Raw genomic sequence first — 16,142 nt, 5'->3', positions numbered from 1 at the left:
TGTTAAACATTAAACTATCTATTGTTGTTTTGTATGGTATTTTATAGAGCAATATTCAAGATGCATTTTAGTATTTTGAAATAGAATGATCAGCCATTTTAACTAATCTTCACTCGAATTGATTCCTTCATCGTATTCCATGTTTATTGGAATTCGTAACTTTGAAATTAAAATTCTTATTGCTATAACTGTCGAAGACGTATATATAACAAAGCACGTTAATTTATTTTATTTTTCCACACTCTTCACTAAAATCATACATAAGAGTCTTAATGAATTGTTCTGTCATTGGGGACACCACGTTGGACTGAATTTAAATTAAAAATTTTGTCAAGTAACATTTTTTTTTAACGTAAATTTGTCAATCTCTCATATATATATATATATATATTTAAGAATAACTTACACGAATATAATAACACGTTTAGAAGATGTAAATGGTATTCGAAAATTATTAAAAGTCCGATCGTTTACCTGCGAACGGAACAAAACATCCTGCTATTGTCGTCAATGTCAAGGATAACTGTGTGTGTGTGTGTGTATGTGTGTTGTTAAATGTATATTATATCAATGTAAAGAGTTATTAGACGTTCAAGAGAACGAGAGTATTTCAAAAGAGGCAACTGTTTTAAACGTGTCGATAGTGAATAGTATTTTGTGGCATCCTGCGTCTCGAACGTGTTACCATTTCCCGCGATAATTTGATGATAATAAACGTGATAAGGAACGCTTTAACGTATACGTACATGATGGAATCCGAACGAAGCAACCCATCATCAACAACAATAACTTCATCGTCCGTCGCCGTCGGAGCGACGGACCAACAGAAAACGATCGTTTCTTTGAAAACAACTTTGTCACCTTTCTACCGATTCATCATGACGCCGGATAAACGAAACAGCTATTCTAATATTTACTGCCGAATTTGTCACGAAGGTATTTTACTTTTTTTTCTTTTCTCATTATTTTTCTTCTTATTCATTTATTTTCTATTTATCTTGATTATTTTTTTTAATTCTAATTATAAAACTTATATATAAAGTTAGCGGTTAAAGACAATGGGTAATTGTTTGATATGAGATCACTTGTAATTCGAAATATAATCTTATCTTCATCGTCTTAATGAGTTATTGATATATGAAAGATCGTTTATCTATTGTTATATTCAAGATTTATCTCGCCTGGCAAATTTAATTCAATTTTCTTATTTCATTTGATATATAATATTACATTATATATTTGTGTAGAGATATATATTGAATTTTGTGTTATCATATAGACGACAGTATCGAGGAATTAATAGATCCTTGCGATTGCACCGGTAGTTTAGGCTTGATACATGCTAGTTGTTTGGAAAAATGGTTGGCCGCGTCGAACACCGATCATTGCGAAATTTGCAAGTATACTTTCGTCCTCGAGAAGAAGGAAAAACCTTTGTGTCAAGTAATTATTAGAATTTAATTATCACAATATATATATATATATGATAAATAATTTTAGATTGATAATCATTTCATTGAAAATCGTGTAAACATTTTTTAGTCGTGTTGCCAATGGTGGAGAAGTAAATCCGCGTATGGACCACAAGGAATCACGGGAGATGTGATTTGTTTGGTAGTACTTATGCCATTATGTATAGTTGCTACTTATTTGTGTGGAATTGGTGCTAATGCATACGCAAGATTAGGTTTTTGGGAAGGTATTGGTTTAGCTGTACTTTGTTGTATGCTGGTCATCACATTTTTTTTATGGTTGATCATTACTATAAGGTACGTTTGAATAATAATATATATTTTATTCTAGAAATGTATTCAACGTTGTATTGGCACGTTATTAATATTATTGTATATATAATTACAGGTTTCATTATGTATCATTGATACAATGGCGTAAACAAAATCTTGATATAAAGCTACTCGTCAAACACAAATCGGGAACGGCTCATATAAAAGCTTATTGGATAACTAATAATGATAGAGTCGACGATACAATTCATAATAACAATCGTTTCACATGCTTTTTTCCTATTTTCAGAAACAACGTTGATCCTCTTTATAACATACAACAACAGATGACATTCGTTTGAGTATTTATTTAATACAAAGTACAAATTTTATCATCTGTGTTATCTTTTTATGTAAACGAAAAAAATAAGGGATAAAGAAAAAACGTTTTTAAAGAAAATGCGAAATATTTTCTCTGACATATATATATGTATATGTATCGAGAAAAGATGTAAAGAAAAATCGCGAAAATATGTTACAACTCTTCCACGATATGAAATATTTTATGAAGAAACTATTTTTATCGAACTGTGATTTCTCTTTTATTCTTACGAATGAACATATTATTATTTTTTTTTTCTATTTTAATAAAGATCACGTCGATTTAGAAAATAATGAGGTTCCTTTTTTTCTTTTTTATTTGAATAATGAAGAGTCGTATTAATACAATTAATTAATTTTATTAATTACATATATGTTTTTTTTTTTTTAATGGATGGAACCTTTTCTATACCTGATTGTATAAACTTAAAAATATGAAGATATCTTAACACTAGATTTACGGATAGTTTGTTTATTATTTTTTAATGACTTACAAACATCGTTTGAATGAAGATGATTGAGTAGAGTAGAGAATATTTACATATATTTCATTACGTAATTAAAAACCGACATGTTTTTTAAAAAATAATATTTAAGTTTTATATATATAGTAACCAAATTTTTTTAATGAGTCAAATTAGCTCAGTCCGTAAATCTAGTGTTAAGTAATTAATAGTGTAATTAATAGTGTAAGTGATTTGTTATCAATTTCTTTTATATTTATTTAAAAAATAAAATTTTTTTTTAGTTAAATAACAATCAGTAATATCATATCGTTTCAAAAAAGTATCTCGTTGTATTTTTTCTATTTGAAACTATGTACGATTTATTAAACACCATGGAATATTTTTATTGAAATTACATACTTCATGACATCGAGCACGGTAAATAGACTTTTTGTGTCATCTTTGACCTTTTCAACAATTCGTAGTACTTGTTGGATATAATCAGGGAACTTTCTTCCATTTCTAGTGAACTCTTTAATACGCATTACGAATCGATCTTATTTTTCTAATATATTCTATTTAAGATCTAACGTTTGTACAATTGAACATTTTCTATGCATCATCAGATCATCCTATGAATTTACAATATAAAAAAAATATGAACGAATACACATTACATAAGTACGAACGATCTTGGTTATATTCTTAATAACGACAAATTTTTATTTCAATTCGTTGAAGAAGAAAATGTTGTATTAAAAATAAAAATTTATACACAATTTGTAATACAATCACGATTCATTTAAATAACATGAATCAAATTATTGATGATGAAGTATGAAAGATATCTGGAAGAAAATTGATCATCTTTCTTTTTTCTTTCTTCTTTTTCTTAGGAATTATTAAAAAAACAATTCGACGATGATGAAGAAAAAAGAAACAGTGTCATTGGAAACAACGTTGCTACTAACTTAGCTCGTCAACTAAGAATTATGCATAGATGTATGGGACAGAGGACAGCTGTAACTGAATTACAGTTTTAAATAATTTAACCTTAGAAACATTCTGCCGATACGTGGTTATCGTTGTCAGCGCCATCGGTTTCTCATCCACCAGCTAAGAAACAAGAAAGTTAGTATTTATCAGGGTCATTATTAAGGTCATCAGCTTCTTAAGAATCGTCGAATAGAATATGGCGACCATTTTATCCTTTATCATATACCAATTCTGATTATTTGGACGAATTTTTTGAAATAATTTTTCCTTTAAAAAGAAAAACAATTCATTCAAATTATATTATTAACGTTTTATTATTCGGTTTGATGTCATATTATAGGACGAAATTAATTTCCTTTCTTCTTTTTTTTTTTTTTAGGAGAATAATTCATGATATATAATATGTATATTCATAAAGTTTTCGATATATCCTTACGAACAATCGATATCTAAACGCTAAATGTTTCAAGCTACGTTATCCATTATTGAATATTTTATCCGTTCTAATAAAGGGTGTCTTTATCCTCCTCTCCTTTTGTTATTCGATGTGGAAACTATACTACGAGATAATCGAAGTCATATGACATCACGTCGTTTAATATTTTCAAACGATTATCGTCAGATCTATTAATTGTTAAATTGTTATTATACGATTGGTTACATATGTATAGGTATCCTAATGTTATTTCAAACAAATTTATAAGATTCGTATGATAAATGAACGAGTTATGTTAATTCGTTGAACATCATCGAAATATCGATCACGTTTCATCCAGACATTTTTGTTTTCTTGTTTTTTCTTCTTATCGAATGAAAAAAGAAAAATTACAAATTAGAAAATATATTACAAAATATTGTTTTTTTCTTTTAATTTTTGTTTCTTCTATCCTTTCGTATAAATTTCATCGATGAAAGTTTTCATAATCGTCGAAAAACATTGAAATATATAAAATAAGAGAATTTAGAAAAGTCTAAGATTTCTACGACAAGGACGATTCTAATTCCATATATCCAAACTTCAAATTATTATATACGATACGTTAATTTGCTGGTAAGCTTTTGTATTAGCATATTAAATTCAACAATCGTTTCTCCAAACCGTAACTTAATAAAGTGGGTTAAATTGTCTTTACACAGGGAATAATCTTTCGATGATGTGACTCAGACTTTGTTACCACATAAAACTCACTTTCGATCGTCTTTTTATTCGACCACCATATCCAAGGAAAAGAATTTTCCTTGGCCCTCTTCTTAGCGTATAATATTTATAAAATTAAATATGAAGTTAAAGAAAAAATAGGACGACCGAGATTATTGGTCGTACAACAAACAAAATATCGGAACATGAAGATTATTTCGAAGAACATTTTATTTATGATTAACAATAAAATTGCGTTATAAATTGTTTATTTAAAAATTTTATTAATCTTATCCTAATTAAATAATACAGTTATCGTTATATTTTTTCACTTACATCTGTATATATAAACAATATGTGCCTATAATTATGAAAGTGATCTAAAAATCATGTATCTATTAATTCCAGATAATTAAAGGATTACATTTGAACACTAAAAATTAATTTTACGTAATACTTAAATGACAAGAACTATCTAACAAGTTTATTTTTTGACAATATGTATCGTAAACATTACATTACATTATTTTAATTTAAATTAATGTGACATGAAATAACTGATACATTCATTTCCTTTTTAAATTTCGACTCATTTTACTACACTTACATAATTATCTGCACATACGTATATAAACATATGTAAAAATAATGAAGTCAAAAAAATAAAAAAAGAAAAAAGATTGAAGAATAAGATCTCATTAAAAACTTCAATTAGAAGACATCTAGACAGCTATAATAGACCTCTAGACCTTCTTAGTGTGTTATGTTCGAGAATAGTCGCATGACGGCAGCAGGGAGAACTTGACATTGAACCTGTACACGTACGCATGCTTTAACTATACTGAGAAATGGAGACACACACATATACATATACGTTGAGAGAAAGATAGAAAGAGAAAGAGAAAAAAGAACAAGAGAGACAAAATAAACGTTTAGAATGGTGATACTCAGAATACATACGAATACTATGAAAGTTCTATCCATTAACGTAAGCACATGCAGAACGTGTATGTATCTCTATGTGTATGATGTATATGCAAGAGTGGGGATAGGGGTAAATATGATGAGCTCGTATGCGCATGCGCGGTTTCCATGACAACGACGCGAAGTTGCTTGCGACGACCCCTATTTGTTACCTGTGTTAAGTTGTGTTATGGTATCGTCACGGTGCTCATAGTGAAAAAAGCTTTAGTACGTGTTGTAATTGGTTCCTGATCATTCTCCACAAGTAGAAAGAACATCTAGAAGATAACGTCAAATTATTTCTAAACGATTTCAACGAACCACATGGACATCAAACTAGACCATTGCAAGAACTTGGTGTTCATTTAAAGAACACGACTGACGTTCAGGGTCACGGATAAACACACATACACAATTTCTGACAACTATATCATCCACACACAGTGGTGAACGTGGTCGTTAAAAAAATCAAACTGTTAAAAGAGGCTTTTTCTTTTTTTTCTTTCTTTCTTTTTTTTTGTCATAACGAGAAAATATAATCGTTATTTTATTTATTTATTCGTTAATTTATATCATATATTTTTGTTATTATTGTTATATTACATATTTGGATAATGTCATTTGGATTGGGATCAAGAAGTTATTTATAAAAGAAATTAGATTGGATCGTAAAAGAAATTCTAATTATCTTTTAGTTACAAATTGTTGATCCACAACGAAGATCGATCGAGAAAATACGGATAATTTTATTTCGAATTTGAAGGAACTTTGTTTTGAAATATATTATATGTGGATGGTACTGATATTAAGTTACGCTTTGAGAAGTTTTTTGAAAAAACTTCGTCGAATAGACCCCAAGGGTGGAAGAAATTTGCGAATAGAAACACCACCTTCTTACGGACGTTTGTTCGTTGGCGGAAAGATTAAATTTCACGGTTAATAATAATCCGTAATAGAACAATAAATTATTGTAATTTTTTGCGATAATTATTTTAATGTTTTTTCTTTTTTTTTTTTTCAAAGAAACAAGTGTACAAGAAATAATAATCCAAGAAGAGATTAAGTAATGAAACGTTTGTGTTAAAAGGGTCGTATTATCAATAATTTGTTCCTTTAAAGGAACCTAATGACTTTAGTTATTTATCGTGCAAGGACCGTGAGATTCGTGAAAATTCAGGGTGCCTCGGTTATTTTCAAGAAATCTCCACGTGTTGAGAGTGGGGTGTGTTTATTAACGGACGAGTGATCGCGTGTGCTGCAAGCATGTGAGTAAATGGCCGTGGAAGGATTAGTCGAACGACCTACTATGGGCATCTGCCTGGACACTGGTCAGTATTAACTTATATTCTAATTATTTATATATTTTTTTTCTATTTATTTAATAATTATCTACAAGAATATGTATATATATATATATTTTTCTAAAGTATTTATATTTTACAATTAGCTATAAAAATCGATTATTTATTTATTTATTTATTTAAATATAATTATATTATATTATATATTATATTTTATAATTTATAATTATTATTATTAATTTATATATTATTATATTATTTATATATATATATATATTTTGTTATTTATATATATTTAATAATTATCTACAAGAATATATATAAATATATATATAAGTATTTATATTATATTTTACCATAAACTATTTAAATTGATTATTTTTTATCGATCCAATACAAAAAAATTCAAATTTTCATTTATCTTACGGGAATTTCCTTCAGGAAACAGGAAGTTTCATATTGGAAATAAAAGATGCAACAACGTCTGACTCATGTTAATAAAATTAGTATTTGATGGTGGATTTTTATTTTATGGTTTTTTTATTTCCACGTATCCAACGAGTCCAAGCTTCTCGACGTTTTAATATCAATGTATTTTTTAATTTCCTTAATGCGAATATCTGACTATGTCATATTTCTTTTTTATTTTCTTATTATAAAAATTATGATTAGTAATCGAAATGATTACTTTGATATGTTTTCTATCGAGAAATTTATATAGAAAATAAATAAATACTATTTCAAAATTATATTCAAACATCCTTTGGTCTTGCCGCGTTCGAATAATTATTTTTATTTTTCAATTAAAATTACAAAATAACATAATACAAACTATTACATAATGTTTTAGAATTTTTAAAGATTAATAATACAATTTTTTTTCGACTTTTTAAATAACGATAATAAAATTGAAAAAACCCATCCTTCCCCCCATGGCGTTGGTAAAATTCACCATGTCGAGATGAAGAATTAACATATACGTGATACTATATTAAAAATAAATGTCATGTATTTGTCAGATTTAGTACAAATATAACGAGATTACAAAATATTGCAACAGCATCTTCGAAAGTAACGATTTATATCGAATATCTCGTTTTATTCATTAAAAATCAAATGTATATCCATTTTCCATAGTTGTATTTCGTATCATTTTCAATATCGCAAATTGTACATTCTTCATTTTATTTTCTAAGACGGTTATACGATGAAGAGAAAGTTCCACAGGTATGAGTCACCTGAAGGAATCAATATTGCAACTGGCCGAGTAAGTTCCCTCCACGACACTTCTCATTAAAACATTGTGTTACAATCGGTAAACACAAACATATCTAATGTATCTATGCCGAATAAAAATTGAATAGAAAATCTTTCGATAACACCGATTGACTTACGACCGATTATTATAATATTTTCTTTTGTATATAATCATAGGAAAATAATTTAATGAATATCTCATTGTAATATTAATTTTTTTTTTAAATTGTATTCAGATCGATCACGTGTCAAGGTAATACCAAAGAAAATAAGACCATCTTTCGATCGTTAAGAAAATACTCCTTAATATTTTCTAATAAAATATACGTTTCGACACAAATATAGAGATGTAGAAAGAATAAGAAAGAGAAAGAGAGAGAAAGAGGGAGAAATAAGATAATCGAGGAAAAGAAATTTCATTAACACGGATCGAGTCAACGTACTTGAAGTAAAATTAATCAATCACCGATCACAATCTAAATTGTTCTCCAGTTATTTTTTTTTTCTTTTTTTTTTTTGTATATGTTCACTCGTACGACCTAAAGAAAAGAAGTAACGAGACGAAGTCACATAAAACTAATCAATATTCTAACCATGATTTATTAAGGAAGACGATGACGTTAAATATTTCAATTTCCTTACGTGCTCTTCTCTATTATATGACATTTAAGGATTATTTCTTAAAAACGTTTGATACTAACGAAGATAATATAGTTGTATTAACAATTTTCTATGGAAGAAACAAAAAAGAAAAAAAAAAGAAAAAAGAATAAAACAAAAGGTTAATAAACGTTAATTGTGATAAATATAAGAACGTTCTCGTTCGCTAATATCACATCTAATAAGATGTAAAAAATTATTCCTATTAGATTGTTGCCAATTAAAATGGAATAAAAAAGTATGGATAAGGGTAAAAGATGAAATTAGAAAAATAAGAAAAAACAAAAAGAAATAATAAGTATATAAACAAACAAGAAAACGCATCGTATGCAAACAAGTCGAACGGTGAATAGTTGCAGCGTAGTATTGAATTTTTTGTCCTATACTTCTAGGAAAATAATCTAGTAGTCTACGACTATATATTACTATACTTTGAGATAGTAGGTACATGTTACAACTGTAAATCGTTATTATTATTATACATAAAAGATGACACGAGGGTAATAACATCTAACACGACGAATCCGATTGCATATTCAATCCCCGATCTTTCGATAACAGAATTGAAGATGAAAAATATCGATATCGATAACGAATGTCTGCTCGCGTGATCTTACTATGATGATATTTTGCATTGCATTGTTTTCATGATTAACCAATATAGTCATATCGAACAATCTCGTATTGACAATCAGCTGACAATTCTTAAACGTGGTTAAACAAAACAAATTCTCATTTGTCAGAAAGAATTATTCATTTTTTCAGACCTTTTAAATTATCATATTTGTTTTTAGATCGTAGGGCCATTAGTTTGGTAACTTTTCTTTACAATTTAATAACAAAAAATCAGTTTAATAAATTTGAAATATCATCTAAAAAGAACTTTTCAGCTAATTTTGTATTTATGAGAATCGTTAATTTTAATTGTTTCTTTTTTTTTTTTCTTTTCTATAGAAAGGAACAATATTGAATCGCATATATTTATACGAAAAGATCAAATGAAATGAATTAAACGGGAAACAAAAAATGAAATTAATTCTTTTACAAAAGTTTAACGTCAATTTTCTTTCATTTATAAATGAAAACAAGTTCATATGAGTTTTGTATATGATTTAATGCGTACTACGTAGTTATCGATATTTTACGAGGACACGAGTTACTTTTAACAAAAAGTTTTCTTAAAAACGGAATGGATGTAATAGCAAGTTTAAGAATTTTATATGCATTTAACGGTGAAATAATAATAAGAGGTTTACGTAACTTTCTATAATAAGTATTGTCAATGGATATTTTAATTCTATCATATTTTTTTTTCTTTCTTATCGTTCTTGATATCCTTGAAAATGTTTAACCATAACGATTCGCATTCTAACGTACCTTAACAGGATACACGTTACCTTGAAGTTTTAATACGTCATATGTATATAATGTTTAATATCGATCATTCACGCATATATGATGCATTTAATTTATACATTTTCTTTCGTAATTTATCGATAATAACGAAGAAACGTATAAAAAATTTCATATTTCATCGATTGGATCGATTTAATTGTTAATTTACCGTTTAATTATACTGACACTTTTCTTTTTCAATTATAATTCTTGTACACATTACTTGAACACATAGAAACGATAATTAAGACAATTAACATTGAAACGTTCGTTGTTACAACGGTATATAAAAAAACATAAATTATTATAATAAAATAAAATTGTCTATACAGTTGTTAAGTTTAACAATAATTTTTTGATGGGTCAATGAAAAATAAGATTTGACAAGAGTCGAGCTTGAAATAAAATAAAAATGATCGTATATTTTAGATACAAATGTAAAATCAATGTTAAAAGTTAATAATGATCGTATAATTTTGTCATCGTCATCCAATGGGAATAATTTTGCAGACCAACAAAATGGATCGCAGGTGTTCGAGGATGCCGATGCTCGAAGTACAGGAAGATGGCGAGGAGAAACTGGTTTGTTGGCGACCCCGCCTGATGGACGTTTCACTAAACAAAACGTGGGTCCACTTACGTTCGAAATGCCGAAGGTTCCGGTCATTTTTGTACTCGGTTAGTTTACCACCAATTATATATTATTATTATTATCATTTAATATTTTTAAACGAATATAATTGATAAAAAATAAAAATAATTGAATCATTTGTTTATTAGGTGGCCCAGGTAGTGGTAAGGTGACACACTGTGATAATCTGATGCAGGAGAGAAAAGGCATAACGCATATCAACATGATGGACCTTCTTCAACAATATGCACTTGGAAACGGTGAATATGATTTATCGATTAGATTTTGATTAAATATTTAATACAATTATGTAATTTAAGAGGTAAAAAGATTACCTATACCTACTCTGATTTAAGTGATCATTACGAGGAAACATTTTTCCTTGAAAATTCTAACTCTTTGAATTTTTCTGTTAATGTTTAACTATTCTAATTAAATAAAAGAAAAAAAAAACAGAGAGGAAAAGAATTTCGAGCCAAGGAAAGTCGGAAAAATTGATAAGCGCATATATGCGTCCTTAGTCAACGCGGATTGCTTTCGTTGAACGCATATATGCGCCCATAGAATTTAAAGGGTTTAATTTATAATTCGTTGAATGTTTGATCCTGATCACAGATATGCAAGATTTCGGTCAACTCAGCAGTAAAACGGTATCGGAAGTTCTCATGTTAGAAATGAAAATGTCTCCAGAGGCCAAAGTATTTCTCGTCAGTGGATATCCGCGAAATATGCGGGACGTAGTAGAATATGCTGAAAAGGTAAAATATTTAACACAATTGTTGTGTGTTTTTTTTTTTTTTTCGTTTTTCTGTTCTATTTTTCTTTTCTTTTCCTTTTTTTTTTTGTTTCAATAACGTAGAAAGATATGAATAATTGAATAGTTCTTAACGATCATCGTTTTAGTATGTACCCTTACGATGGCAATATTTGTTCTGTAACTTTCCTTACATACATATTGACCTATTGACCTGACTTATGATCCTATTGTAATCCATTATAATATATTCAAGTTAGGACTTGTGTGTTTATGTGTGTGTTAGTAATCAGTAGACTGTGTATAGTAAGCTAATTGCTATTTAAGTGATAATTCAATACTTGTCTGTACGTACGTTCAGAGACTCAACAAGTACTTAAAGTGAAAACTCGCGTGATAGGTATTACAACCTATTCATTTTTCATAGATATTGTTCTTTCATTCGATAATAAAGATCATTTTCATTGAATTTCTTAATTACGTTTCCAATGTGGATTAATATATCAAACGTTGTAATTAATTCCCAGATAAAAATCGTCAACGGTGTTATTCTTGTCTCATGGAGACAGGAAGTTCTCGAAAGACAAATCGATTTTGGTGCTCAGCTCGGTCATGTAATTATCGGATTAGCTAGAATGGAGTTACACAATTTTTACAGAAACGTTATGCCCGTTGTGGAATACTTCGATCAAAGTGGCATGCTCTATGAGGTTAGATGATATAATTATCTTATACATTTTCTTTTTTTTTTTTTTTTTTTTTGAGATAAATCAAACTTATTAATAATTATCTCAAATTTATACGATCATTTGTACACGCATGATTGGAACATATAATTATCTATATTCTCGAATAAATTTATTATTAATCTTATCGTTAATTAAATTTTATCCTAATTATTATTTTCATTATTATTTGATTTTTTGTTGTTGTTGTTAAAAATACGAGAAATATATATACTTTCTTTTTGAACTCATCGACCTTGTTATATCTTGAAATTGATAAAATCTGTTCCCGATTCCAAAGGTAAACGGAGAACGAAACCCCAATGAAGTTTTTATTGATTTTCGAGAAGCCGTTATGAGAATTTTAGGATTACCTACAACGGACGAGGAAGAGAAGAAAATGGTTCAACCTTTAGAAGCAGAAGTAAGTGTATAAGTAATAGAAATAAATGAACTAATACAATAAATGAGATATATGTTCAATCAAATTTGGATGATTTTGATAAAGGTAAAAGTAGAAAGGAGAGAAGAAACAATTTCTAGAACACCAACGCCAAAGGATCAAGTAGTTGTAGTCGAAATGACCGAACAACCAACTGAAATAGATACTAAAGCATCTAAAACTGCTGTTAAACCTCGAAAAGGTTTACCAGCATTTATATGGGTAATAGGTAAGTATTTTCACACAAAAATTCTTAACTTTCTTATTTAAATAAATAAATAAAAAAAAACACAAACAAATTTTAATATTTATCTCTTATAACAAATTTATCTTTCATTTGTGATAAGGTGGACCGGGTAGCAATAAAGCCGTTTTATGTAGTCACGCGGTTCAAAATATGCCAGGATGGGTTCACATTAGTCTCGGAGGATTGTTAAGAGGAATGGCATCAACAAATACGACTGTTAGCGAGGCAATAGTAGCTGGCGAAATGGTATCTCAAGATATCGTAATGCCATTGGTCGAACAACAAGTTCTTTTGAATCGTGATACAGATGGTATAGTCATCGATGGATATCCGAGAGATTTGAATCAAGTTCAAGAATTCGAGAACAAAGTAAAATACATTTTCTACGAATTTCATTTAAATTTTATATTAAACAAATGAATTAACTCATATTTTGAAATGGGATTTATTTTTAGTTCGGACAAGAACCACCGTTGATATTGTTGGATTGTTCGAAACTTCAACTCGGTAAAGGGAGATTAGATGACAGTGTATCAGCTTTCAGAAAAAGATTAGAATTATTTCGTGAAATGTCATTGCCTATGTTAAAAACATTGGACAATGATAATCGATTAGTAATCGTACGTTTAACGATTTATTAATTACCTGATATTCTATTATGATACAATTTAGAAAAAAGAGATTTTTTCGTTATTTTCATTTAGATCGACGGTGACACGGACGTGCCAAGTGTAAAAGAAGATTTTTCCCAAGCTTTGTTTCAACTAATGCGACGTGCTAGACGAAAGGAGGAAGACAATCCACGTGGACCAGAATCGCCAAAGTTTCAAGAAAATGGTGACAACGTAGACCCAAACTTGCCAGTTCACGGTGACATCAACGGGGCCCAGAACATAGAAGGACAGAGACATCATGGTCATAGTATAGCGAATGGTGTCGCTAAGCAAATGCTTAACAACGGTGTATCTGATCAAGTGAGCAAGACGATAAATAAAGTGGAAAACTTAAATGGCGTCGTAGTTCAAGGTCAGATTACAATAATTTATATCGAGACAAAACTTTTCCATACGTTTTGTTATAATTATAAAGGGATTTTCTAACCTAGTCAAAATGAAGGACAATTAATACGTATCTCGGGTGGTAGGGTAAAAGAGTATAAGCATAATTTTTGTCTAAACGAAATAATTACCCTAATATATTTTTATTTGTATTTTATAATGTATATTTTTGTAGAACATTTTGGATCTCCGTAATTTTTAAATTTAATATTGAACATTGTTTTTTTATTAATAACTATTATAATCGTTTTAATATATTATACTTATTAATACTCTCTTTTGCTCTCCTAGTATATATATATTATTATTATTATTTAATTTATTGTTAACTATGAATATTATATTTTCTTAGGAGTCACCAACATGACCAATGGCGTACTCAACAATGCAAAGAAAATGAATCAAAATGGTGGAATCCGACAAAATGGAATAACCAACGGAACGACGCATATGTTACAAAATGGTGTGGCGCATTTAGCTAATGGTATAATTCCAGGTAACAATAAGGTAGCCCCAAGTATACAAAATTATTTACCTAACAATACGAAAGATCCTTTAAGAAAAATGTACAACGAGGTTGAAGGATACCAAGAAAATCTCCATATATAACGTTACGATGAATAGACGAAAAATATTGACTAAATTTCTAAATATAGTATAGTATATAGATATATAAGACTTTCTTTTTTTATATATATATATATAATATAATAGAGATATACTCGCATTTTTAATTCATAAAGAAATCGATTAATTTAAAAATCCTATCGGTTACGTGCCTTAAACATGACAACAAAATTTCTAGATAAAGTTAATCCTATGAGATATTATTAGTAAGTACGTGGCTTTTTATACGCACTGGTAATCTGTAAATAAGATTTATAAGTGATGATAAGTTCCCCTGAAAAAAAAAACATATCTGCATATTAACAATCCTCTATCTCTCTCTCTCTCTCTCTCTTTCTCTCTTATGATTAATTACATTTAAAAATCGTCATAATCTCATTTTTATGTTCGAATAAAAAAGAAACAACCTATAGATATATATATATATATATATTGATTATTCGTAATTTTACGTGAAACCAAATGTTAAGTATCATAAAAATCGTCAAATGTTTTTACTTCCTAATTTTTATCGATTATCATTTGTCGACTTTTTCTATGCACTTTTAAATGAAAAACAACAACAAAATATTTTATCTATTTATTAATATTTATCTCGTATACATATTATTATTCGTATCGCACTGCAAAAAAGAACCAAAAAAAATATTTTCTTCAATCGATGACAATTTACACGATCGAGAATAATGTTAAATCTTTTCGCGCGATTAGTCGTGCACGATGATAAAAGTAATGAACGAACGATAAGTTATTATAAATATATTAGAGAAAAAAAACACACACACACACACATACACACAAACGTATAAATACGCGATTTATATCATTAACGATTCTCTTTTTGACGTAAGGGGGTTCGTAAGATTGAATTAAATTATATTATATAGTACAATAACAGAACAATTTCCTGAATTTAATAGCATATCACATATTTTTCTCGTAAAAAAGACACGTGTGGCTGGTATCCCCAAGTGTGTCAAATTAATGCTCGTATATACAAAAATACATAATTTGTTTAACAAAATGGAAAAAAGAAAATGTAAAGAGAAAAAAAAATAGAAAAGAAAATAATTAAAAAAAAAAAAGAAAAAAAAAACGAAAAAATAAAAACAAGACAACAAAAATGAATAAACATAGTAAATGATAAAAATATACGCGTTGATCGTGCGAAAGAGTATGTATATACATACATTATTTTACCGTAGATATTACAAAATATATATATTGATTAATAATTATAAAAAATATTTAAACCGAATCAATACAAAATAAAAACTCTATTTTCAATGATCGATTAATAAAATACATATGATATGTGAAGGGACGAGTGAGATAAAAATTTAAGTATGCGTGGGACAGATAGTATGAAAGAATTGTAATAGTATGCAAGCGAAATG

At 28.3% G+C, this 16,142-nt stretch overlaps 2 protein-coding genes across 2 annotated transcripts; both read left to right on the top strand.

The window, feature by feature from the left end:
• The first annotated feature begins 631 nt into the window (after positions 1-631).
• LOC122521063 (E3 ubiquitin-protein ligase MARCHF3-like) lies at positions 632-2,146 on the top strand. Its single transcript, XM_043641482.1, has 4 exons — positions 632-936; positions 1,280-1,443; positions 1,543-1,769; positions 1,861-2,146. Exons 1-4 carry the CDS (start codon positions 705-707, stop codon positions 2,084-2,086), a joined length of 849 nt encoding a protein of 282 aa, XP_043497417.1. The 5' UTR covers positions 632-704; the 3' UTR covers positions 2,087-2,146.
• Positions 2,147-6,887: 4,741 nt separating this feature from the next.
• On the top strand, positions 6,888-15,087 carry LOC122520654 (adenylate kinase isoenzyme 5). The gene is made up of 11 exons (XM_043640841.1): positions 6,888-6,976; positions 10,772-10,939; positions 11,042-11,152; positions 11,508-11,650; positions 12,174-12,356; positions 12,673-12,795; positions 12,880-13,042; positions 13,161-13,429; positions 13,516-13,680; positions 13,765-14,086; positions 14,471-15,087. Exons 1-11 carry the CDS (start codon positions 6,922-6,924, stop codon positions 14,725-14,727), a joined length of 1,959 nt encoding a protein of 652 aa, XP_043496776.1. The 5' UTR covers positions 6,888-6,921; the 3' UTR covers positions 14,728-15,087.
• The last annotated feature ends 1,055 nt before the right edge of the window (positions 15,088-16,142 follow it).

This window comes from Polistes fuscatus, unplaced genomic scaffold (genome assembly GCF_010416935.1).
Source record: "Polistes fuscatus isolate 324 unplaced genomic scaffold, CU_Pfus_HIC Scaffold4, whole genome shotgun sequence".
Lineage (NCBI taxonomy): Eukaryota > Metazoa > Arthropoda > Insecta > Hymenoptera > Vespidae > Polistes > Polistes fuscatus.
This window is presented reverse-complemented; position numbering and strand designations above follow the sequence as displayed.